The 10,868-nt window shown below is 48.0% G+C and overlaps 1 protein-coding gene across 1 annotated transcript; it reads left to right on the forward strand.

The window, feature by feature from the left end:
- Positions 1-4,838: 4,838 nt before the first annotated feature.
- On the forward strand, positions 4,839-6,990 carry LOC135828926 (uncharacterized; the record flags this gene model as incomplete). Its single annotated transcript, XM_065341360.1, is given in 3 exon segments — positions 4,839-5,819; positions 6,085-6,403; positions 6,869-6,990. Coding segments are annotated over 3 exon segments (1,260 nt in total), but the record flags the coding sequence as incomplete, so codon positions are not given.
- Positions 6,991-10,868: the final 3,878 nt, after the last annotated feature.

Below are 10,868 nucleotides of genomic sequence, written 5' to 3' on the forward strand. Positions count from 1 at the left end.
TCGCCGTGGTTGGCAATCACCCACTCTCGTAAGTTGGGTCGTAACATTGGCCGGTGTTTCCGCCGAGTCTTGAGATGTTGTAATAATAAATGAATAAATAAATAATCAAACAGTTTGATGTACATTTTACTTGTAACTCCAGTACTATACTGGAGTAGCGGTTAGCTTGCTTGACATGGCCACTCTCTGCTCCACGTTTAGCTTCTCAGTCTGGTACCAGTAGCTAGAGAGACTGGCCAGGTTCCAATGGTCGGTGATGCTCATTGTGTCTCGGTTAGAGACACCTGGCTATGGCACTCAGTGTCTCAATTTTTAAACCATTGTGTTTGCCCGCAACAGAGGCCTGTAAATGCTTTCACTGTTGTTGACCGCAAGCAGTGGTTTGTGTCCTTTACTGGTTCCATTTTTTCACACTACATGTACATGTACATGTACTTGTACATGATTGTACTTCAACTCAGGGCCGGATCAGGTAAGTCTCTCCAGGTAAGCTAAATTAGGAGATCAGGTATGTGTCTCAATGTGTGAGGATACCCATCACGTGGTCATTCATGCCCTTCTACGGTGCTATTCAGGCCCTACAGGGGCAGGCAGGGCATTTTTTTACTAAGGCCACAGTGCACAGCTTCCAATCATGACATGCAGCATGATCAGGGGTTCTGGCTAGCCCAAACAAAATGCTCGCCACTTTTTTTCGCAACTTTTTGATGCTTTGGAAGAAATCGCAACTTTCGCAGCTTTCTTCATTTTCACAAAGTACATGTAAATGACTTTATCCTTCGCATCTTTTCCGCAACTGTTTGCAGAGAAACGCCTTGGAGCAAACTGGAGGACGACCATTGAAATGTCCGTGATGCTCCGCTTCAACAAGAAGCGCGGAAACATTGCATAAAATCATCATGACAAGTGTACTTCTCATGTGGCAGCACTGAGCATGCCGCTATGTCATGAATGCTGTGCAAAGGTTCAACAAAAAAGGACAATGACTCATTCCAAGTCTGTTCATTTTCCTAAGCATGTTTCACGCTGTGAACATGATGCACTCATAATTATTATGTAGATCTACATGTACATGTACATGTACTTCAAAGTACGATTGACTTTACTCAGGCAGTTGTGTTTTCCATTTCCGCTTCTTTATTGGTTGTTTTTGGCATCATTTTGCACAAGAACTCGCTCATTTTGAGTTGCAATACTACAGTCCATTTCAAACTATAGACGCGTACCAAGGCAAAAACCGTTATGCCAGCATCTACATGTACATGTATACCACATAAAATCTGTGATCACTTTGTCACAGTTTGTGCATAAATGTTTCCAAATTGGGCGTCTGTAATCCAATCGTTTAGAAACTACATGTATAATGAGAGTAATTGTGGAGCGGTCCTGAGCAATATTCCGAAAACTATTCTCAAAAAGGTCCAGCCAAATTTGAAATATTTCAAAAACCCTACGCGTCTATAGTTTTGAAATGGACTGTAGCAAGCTAGCAACTATTGTGCTTTTAATATGGATGCGATTTCAGCAACTTTCACTTTTGGCATGGTTGCGAAAAGCATAAGTTGCGAACTATTTTGGCATCTTTGGGGAAGGGCTAGTTCTGGCCCTGCCTGTAAGCGCTCTGATTGGCTCAAACCCTGGCAACGATCACGTGGCATGTCTGAAAGGGCATTAATTTTTACGAGTCCCTGCCTCCCTACTTGTCAGTGGTGGAAGGCAGGTGGGTAGCGCGAGCAGATCACGTGAGCCTAGCACAAGGGAGTAGTCGTAGTAGTACTCGTACGGTATAGAGGACTTTCCAATGAGTCATACCGTGCGGCCTATGAGGATTCGGGCCAAAGATCATCGAGTTCACCACCGATCACCGGACTTGAAACGGAGCTTGGGTGGCAAAAAAAGAAGCCTGCACTGGAAGGAAACAGTGTTTTTCGAAAGCAGTTCCATTTTGCATACTGTAGTTTGAGAATACCAAAGGGCTGCTCGCGATCGGATGTTCCCACACCTGGATCGTCTTTGAGTTGTTATCGTTTTCCCTACGATGGAGAACGACGGAACCAGTGGATGACGGACACATGACTCGAGAACTTCGCTCCTTATGCAAATACTTCGAAGTACACGAATATTGTTCCATCACTTCGTTGGCGAAGAGAAAAGTCATGATCATCCCCTGTCACCCCAGTACGTATCGAACTAACTAACCAACTTGTTCAGCTCATTTGTGGCAGCACCAGTAAAGGCGGAAACACGAAGATGATTCCGAACACTATCAACTTACTTAGTTTGTTGGGGTGCAAGGTATAGCTGGAGTTTGATGATTGATAGTGCTGATGCTGATGGTAATGACTAATGTACCCAGCTCTATGCACGTACCTATACATGACTGGTGGTGCTAGCTATTCTAGTACTGGCCCTGGGTGCAACTCATCATCTCTTCCATGCCAGTGTGTATGCCTCATGTTCTGCACAACGTGTATTTCCTTTGTCATGGATAAATACTCTGATCGACCTACTTGCGCAATCTTCTTCTGCTTCCCACTTGGTTGCTGCGCTGTGCAGTTCTTCATCTGCTGCGGCACATACTAGTATACCTCATCTTCTGTCTTTCTGGTCAATTAGGTACATGTATTCAGCTTCTTGATCTTCTTGTGGTGAGGATCATCTTGATCTTACTTCTTGTGTAACTCTTGCAAAGGCAGTAATGGAGGATACTCTACCGGTAATCAGCAACCGCTTATGGAGAATGGCCCAGGTCGAGGGACGACCAGGAAAAAACAATTGCTGTATTGAATGTGCATTCATCAGCGTGTTTTAAGATCAGGACAACTAAGTTCGCCACTACACCAACTTTTTGGCTACATAGGAGCAATGATAATGATGGCCGTGTTTGACTTTGTCAGCTTTCGTGCTACCAGCCACCGCATGTCAACATTGTCATACTCGTACTGATAAGGAAGAAAAACCCACACACGCACGCACACACACGCACACACACACACACACACACACGTACACACATGGATACACTGACAGGCATGCGAAGCAAGAGAGACAGAGAGTCAGGCAGCGAAAGAGAAGTGAGACTACTTGTAGGTTATGGGCACGGTGCTCCAATTTCTGCCCAGCTGAAGTAAAATCCATGTACACTATTTTCGTGTAGTGTTCATTGACGGTGCCAGCCACTGGTGAGTGACCCAGTGGTGTAGGTGTTGACATTCAGCACACATCACATTTCAGTCTCCAACGTAAATTCAGTCAAAACAACACTGCACTGCAGCAACATGGGAACATGCTTCTCCCAGGCCCACCATGCAAGTGCAGTGTGCGCCAAGAACAATTCCAGGTAATTAAGCAGCTACCCAAGGATGGACAGGTTCGGCAAAACACTCCGCGAGTGCCTGACGTTTGCAAACGTATTTTGTTGACAGTTGTTGTTTCTTCCTTCGATTGGGCAAGACACGATAATGTGCCAACCCAGCCAGCAATGAGACACATGCATTTGTATCCATCAGGGCTATTGTAAGACTTTAGAGAGTCCTTTGCATATGTGCTGGGGACATTCACTAAACATTTAGAGAGGCCTGGATACCCAACGCAGGGGGATTGGCTGAAAGGTCTTCGTCCATAGGTAAATATGGATCAATGTACTGGGCCCACGGATTCTGTCAATCTTCTCGCGGCAACGCCTCTTCAAGGCTGGAATAAACAGTACAGTAACTGCGGCTAGTAATCCTCGCGACTTACCGAAACTATTCACCACATCAAAGAAAAGCAAAAGTGCTTCACCACTGCGACGGCCTGCAACATCATTTTCAACCGTACACCGAACAACACATTTGACTCTCTTTTTGCCACCCAAGCACATTTTACCGTAGGACACGGACTTGTCTTATGGGTGATCTTTGGGTGGACACCGGGAAGGCGCCAAAAAGGTGATGTAATGGAAAGTCCTCTATACTGTCGGACTCGTGTACGTGTGTGAGTCGTAGTCTCGTGTAGAGCTAGAGGGGACGGTTTCAAATAGGACACCGGTTGCAAACCGGAACGGACTCAATATTCACTTTCTCTCTTGGTATTTTGATTAGAAAACATATGTCACAGTGAGACTACGATGTGTTATACCAAGAGTACATAACCCGTACTCTTGGTTATACTCCGAGCCAAAATTTCATGGCTCTGCGATGACCAGAAGCGCCATATCAAGCAGGTGAGTTTTTGACGTGTTGCTTCGCACTGCGACTTGAGTTTTACGACTTTCGAAAAATCAACTTCTTGTCGCAGGTAAACAGCGGCTCGCCTCTCGCCAATAAAGCACCGCATACCAATCAAAACTAATGGAAGCACACACAAGGCTTATTGTTACTCTGTACTGGCCGTCGTGGAGCGATAGCAATTACCTAATTTCAGACCCAGAGTGACTTAGACGTGCACTCTAAAACGTGTCCGGTTTGGAGCCACCTCTGATTTGAACTTTTTTGAAGCGAAAAATTGGCCAACTTGGAGGCAATGGGTCAACACAAAGGATCTAGGAGTGGCTCAGTTCGATTGACTCTGGCCCCAGAGCAAACTTCAACATGCCAGTTTCCTTCCACAAACATATTTCGAGTGAAAAATCAACGCTGATGATCGGTTTGGGTCATACAAATTTGGCTGTCAAAACGTCCCGGTATCGAGCCGTCCCCTCTACCGGTACGGTATCCCAAACCTGGGTTGGGTACGACTACTACAGTACTAGTACCATGGACTACGACTCCCGGGAGTACTGATCTTTGCACTACATGATTCATGTCGCGTGCAGATGACGCATTCGGTAGTTTCGACCTCATTTGAAAGCTACTGTCACACTGCACTGCACTGGTCAGCCTGTACTTGCCTTGTTCAGTGTGTTGTTTTCTTCTACTTTTGTAGGGAAGATTTTCAGGTCTGGACAGCAGTTGTTGTTTATTCCTTCGCCAAGCGATAGGAGAAGACAAAGCAGGGTTGCAGAGCATCCAGGATCAGCAATGAGGGTGGACGTCGTCGCTTGCCTCATGGCGCTGGCCGCCGTCTCGGTGTTGGCACAAAAACCGGCGCCGAAGTATCCTGGACTTGCAGGCACGTTCGTTGCTGAGGTGGAGGCCAATATCCTGAACAAGAACTACACTGTGTACACGAGAGAGTTTTTTGACGACGTGCAGAATGTGTCCCGCATCGAGGTGATGCGAAACGGCTCGCGCCATGTCCGCGTCAACGATTTCCGACGTCAGGCGTCGTATCATGTGGACGTGGACAAGACGACATGCACGTCGGGACCCATCAAGCCGGGGCCGGCGGTGAGCGTCGGCGCCGACGGACTGGCACACATGGTCGGCGTGTCCGACTTCTTCCACTTCGGCAAGAAGTTCCACGACACGTACGAGGGCCAGGTGCGAGTGCGTGGCATTCTGTGCGACAAGTGGCGCGGCCAATACAGCGGGTCACAGCGCGGCCACACGTTCAACTACAGCCTGGAGTGGTTCTTTGCCGCGCAGGACAACTGGACCATGCCGATTGGAAACATCGAGCCGGTGGCCGTTCCTGTACGGCTGGTGTTGCTTGGCACGGTGAGTGCCGCCGGGTCCGCTCAACGACATGTCCACCACGTTTACGACTTTGTCGGCTTTCGTACGGGTGCAGCAGCTGCCGCGGCCATGGCTAACATGAATGAGTTGTTTGAAGCTCCACGGGGATACAACTGCAAGGGAGTTGGTGTGGCGAAGACGTTGCCCAAGTTGCCGAGCCGATTCTCGTTCACAATGTCGTCGAACAAAGGCGAGTATGGTCACGTCAGCCACCGCTCGTATGTAAGTTGTGTCACATAGTGTGTGCAGGTGCATGGGGGGGGGGGGGGGCATGTGTGTGTGTGTTTGCGTGTGTGTGCGCGTGTGTGTGTGTGTGCACGTATATGTGCGTGTATGTGTGTTTGCTCGTGTATGACCTGAACAGAGCCCCTTTAGGTGGCCGAAACCTAGGGTGAGCTTTGATTGAGTGTCACTATTACCCTGTGTGTCTGTCTGTCTGTCTGTATGTGTGTTTGTGTGCACGCGCATCAAATTCGGTGTTCTGCAGTATGGTTATGACGCGGATCGTGCCGAGACGGTCTCCGTCTTCCATTTCCACCCGAACAACACGCACCCATATGGCACTGGAAGCTTGCGTTTCCTGCGCAACTTCCGCGAAGGTACCCAGTACATCATCTCGCGGCACAACTGTACGCTGTCGACGCTGCAGCCGTCCGGCATCTCTGACATCGGCGAGGAAATCTCCTACTTGCACGGCCACGCCTCGATAGCGTCGCCGAACGCCGTGTTCGGCTTCGAGGCGTCGCGCAACTTCACCTACGTCGGCCCGCGCACGGTGGAAGGCGTGCACGGCGAGACTTGGTCAGGTAAGATCTCGTCGGCAATAACAGCAACTACGGTTGCGCTGGGTGAAGTCCAACCCGAAATGGATATCCGGCGCCTTTGACCTGCACGGCTGTTGACGCCCTGAAAGTGGCACGAATGCTGCTGGCCATACACTTGTATGTATACTGTGATGTAATAGGAACTGGGCCAGGGCGCCAGCTTTGCACCGTGGGTCGGATTTCACCGAGTGCAACTGTACTTGTGGGCATTGAAATCCGTGTGCGTGGATCTGCTGCTGTCTCTGTCTTGATCTCTAATTGTCATGGCTCCATCGGGCATTGTCGGTAATTTTCCCGGAACGAAACAGTTTAGTCCCTCTCTCTCTCCCCCCCCCCCCCCCCCTACGAACAAAAAAAACACAGTCAATCATTGACTTATGGATTTAATGCGTTTTGCATCTCAGCTCTTCTATTGCTCTGTGTTACCTTCCTGAATTCTGCATGCAGTACTGCGTGACGATGTGAAGATTTACCCGGGCCAGCCGGCCCCACTCACGCTCTGGGAGTATACGTTCAGCTTGCCCACCTGGGCGTTTGACACGTTCCGCGGAGAGTTAAACTCCACTCAGGTAAGCCCGTCTCCTACTCCCTGCAAAGAAATAAATGTAAGGCCAAACCGAAAAAAAGTCTCTAGTTTCAGGTAACCCAACCGACCGTGTTTTTGAGCGCCGACTGAATATTTTCTGTGCAGGCAGTACTGTAAAAGCCATTATTCTCACGAGGAGCATATATAACGATTTCCCAAAATTGACTAGTTTACGTGTACCAAAGGTAACGATTTTCACTCATTCTCAACGCTCAATATGTATAACGATTTCTATTTTAAAAGGGCGACGTGGAGACAATAATCTTAATAATGCAATGAATATAACTAAATGCGCACTCATATCACAGCCATGGGGACGAATCATGTATTCCAGAACGTTTTCTTGTCACAATTATCAATGGAATTCGTGACTAAAGAGAATGATGAAACTACAATAGAATTTATACACTTGGAGTGAAACAGCGAGGATACAAGCATAGTAAGAAAACTAGCACAAACCTAGGAACAATTTGCACAGGTAATAAACTATAGGTGAGGTGAGAAATGATAGGAAATTCAGCAAGTGCAGTGTGACAATGGACATGCATGTGCAAGTGTGTGTGAGTGCGAATTTACTGGAAGGGCGTAAGTGCGGTGACATTTTCTTTTTGTTTGCAAAGATTTGGATCACGAATGCGAATGTAGACTGCTTCTAGAACTTTCAACTGCTTGAAACTACTTGCAGAACGAACAACACTGAACCAAGAATCATCATAACTTTCACGACACACGGGGTTAGACAACAAATGCAATTTAATTGCCGATGTATTCTTCTTCTTCTCACCGCCTCCGCCTTCACTGGGTTTCTGACCACCACCGTCCTTCACACCATCTGCACCATCATCGTCGTCATCGTCATCGTCCTCTTCATCATCGCTGCCACCTTCACCTGTCGTCAGCTCTCCCAGCAACTGACCACCGGGTTCATCATCGTCACTGCACACGTCGCTTCCACACTCCTCCTCCAGCTGCCGTCGCGTTCTCTTCCTGACCGGTCTTCCCTTGCCATTGCCAAACACCTGACAGTCGTCAACTCTTCCGCTGGCATCATCCATATCCGGAGAGTTTCGATGCATCTTTCCAGTCACCTCTGCAAACCGAGCTGCCGCCAGCCGTTTGCTCCTTCTCAGCTTTGGTGAGTTGCGTTTGTCTGCGTCCGGCGTACCGGTACTCGCTGATAATGAAGATAAGACACAGTGTTCGTCGTCGTTTACATTAATGCTTGTTCCCGATTTCTGCGTGCTGTGTTGGTTTTTCCGAGACACCGTTTGTGGAGCAGAAGCCTCTGCCGGAACGGACAGTGGAGTCGGGTGCTTACGTGGTCGGCCACGCTTTGGTCGGGAGGACCTAGCCGCCTGTGACAATAGTGACAGCGGCACGTGTTGTTTGATACGTTCGGACAGATGTTGAAGGGTCCTACCAACATACCGACTACCACATTGTCGGCATTCAAAGTAGTAAATGAGGTGACTCAATTGTAGGGTTGGTAGGACATCCTTCAACATCGTGAACGAACGGATCGTAGTGAACACGGTAACCACATTGGTGGCAAAGTAGGTTTTCTCCACTAGGAATTTCACCACACGGGCCGTGTCCTTCGACTGTAGTCATAAGTCGAACTGAATATAAGTCCAAAATGGCCAAAATTTTGGATGACAGGACCAAATTTGAGTTGCTTGGCCCTGTATCAACGCACGATCGAACTCTAATCCGAGAAAAGCAACTAGTGAAATGCCTGCAGACACTGAAAAACACAAATGAAATATTCGCATCTGAATTTGCACGAATAAAGCCAATCGGTTCGGTGCGACCTAGGATGTATGGCTTGCCAAAAATTCACAAGCAATCTTGCCCGCTACGTCCGATACTCTCCATGACTGGCTCAGCGGACTACAGAATATCCAAATGGCTGTGTATGATGATCCAGCCAGTGCTGGATTTATACTGTAAGCACAACGTCAAAGATACCTTCCAGTTTGTTGAAATCTTACATGAGAAACCAGTTCCATCTTCTGCGTACACGTGTTCCTTTGATGTTGTCAGTCTGTTTACAAACGTACCATTATCCGAGACAATCAATATCTGTGCTGAAACACTGTACCACAACAAGGAAATAAAAGATGTACCATGGCTTTCCGAAGCGGCTTTTCGCCGCTTGATGTTGATGGTTACGAGTGGTGTGGAGTTTTCATTTGACGACATGATGTATAAACAGACGGATGGCGTGGCTATGGGTTCTCCATTGGGTCCGGTCCTAGCCAATGTGTTTGTTGGGTACTGTGAATCGAAGATAGATAAGTGGCCGGAATTGTACGTCAGGTTTGTGGATGACTCCTTCACGTACTTTGATTCGAGAGCAGACGCTGACGACTTTCTACTGAAACTGAATACAATCCATCCTGCACTGAGATTTACGTGTGAACATGAAGAGTCCAATAAGCTATCGTTTCTGGATGTGTTAGTCGAAAAGACCCAGACTGGTGTATTGACTACAGTATACCGTAAACCCACTTTCACCGGGCAGTACATGATGTTTGACTCGTTCTGCTCTTCCCAGTACAAGTCAAACTTAGTTCGTAACCTTGTAAATAGGGCACAACGCATTTGTTCACCAACAAAGCTACAACAGGAACTTGATTTTCTACGCTCCGTATTTGTGAAGAATGGCTACCCGCAGCAGCTCCTCGACAAACTTCTAACAACTACACCTGTTGTTAAGGAACGAGCTATCGGACCGTTGCCGTGCCGCGTTTTTCTTTGCTTGCCCCGGAAAGGGAAAGAATCGAAGGACACGGCCCGTGTGGTGAAATCCCTAGTGGAGAAAACCTACTTTGCCACCAATGTGGTTACCGTGTTCACTACGATCCGTTCGTTCACGATGTTGAAGGATGTCCTACCAACCCTACAATTGAGTCACCTCATTTACTACTTTGAATGCCGACAATGTGGTAGTCGGTATGTTGGTAGGACCCTTCAACATCTGTCCGAACGTATCAAACAACACGTGCCGCTGTCACTATTGTCACAGGCGGCCAGGTCCTCCCGACCAAAGCGTGGCCGACCACGTAAGCACCCGACTCCACTGTCCGTTCCGGCAGAGGCTTCTGCTCCACAAACGGTGTCTCGGAAAAACCAACACAGCACGCAGAAATCGGGAACAAGCATTAATGTAAACGACGACGAACACTGTGTCTTATCTTCATTATCAGCGAGTACCGGTACGCCGGACGCAGACAAACGCAACTCACCAAAGCTGAGAAGGAGCAAACGGCTGGCGGCAGCTCGGTTTGCAGAGGTGACTGGAAAGATGCATCGAAACTCTCCGGATATGGATGATGCCAGCGGAAGAGTTGACGACTGTCAGGTGTTTGGCAATGGCAAGGGAAGACCGGTCAGGAAGAGAACGCGACGGCAGCTGGAGGAGGAGTGTGGAAGCGGCGTGTGCAGTGACGATGATGAACCCGGTGGTCAGTTGCTGGGAGAGCTGACGACAGGTGAAGGTGGCAGCGATGATGAAGAGGACGATGACGATGACGACGATGATGGTGCAGATGGTGTGAAGGACGGTGGTGGTCAGAAACCCAGTGAAGGCGGAGGCGGTGAGAAGAAGAAGAATACATCGGCAATTAAATTGCATTTGTTGTCTAACCCCGTGTGTCGTGAAAGTTATGATGATTCTTGGTTCAGTGTTGTTCGTTCTGCAAGTAGTTTCAAGCAGTTGAAAGTTCTAGAAGCAGTCTACATTCGCATTCGTGATCCAAATCTTTGTAAACAAAAAGAAAATGTCACCGCACTTACGCTCTTCCAGTAAATTCGCACTCACACACACTTGCACATGCATGTCCATTGTCACACTGCACT

This window comes from Sycon ciliatum, chromosome 12 (genome assembly GCF_964019385.1).
Source record: "Sycon ciliatum chromosome 12, ocSycCili1.1, whole genome shotgun sequence".
NCBI classification, from domain to species: Eukaryota; Metazoa; Porifera; class Calcarea; order Leucosolenida; family Sycettidae; genus Sycon; species Sycon ciliatum.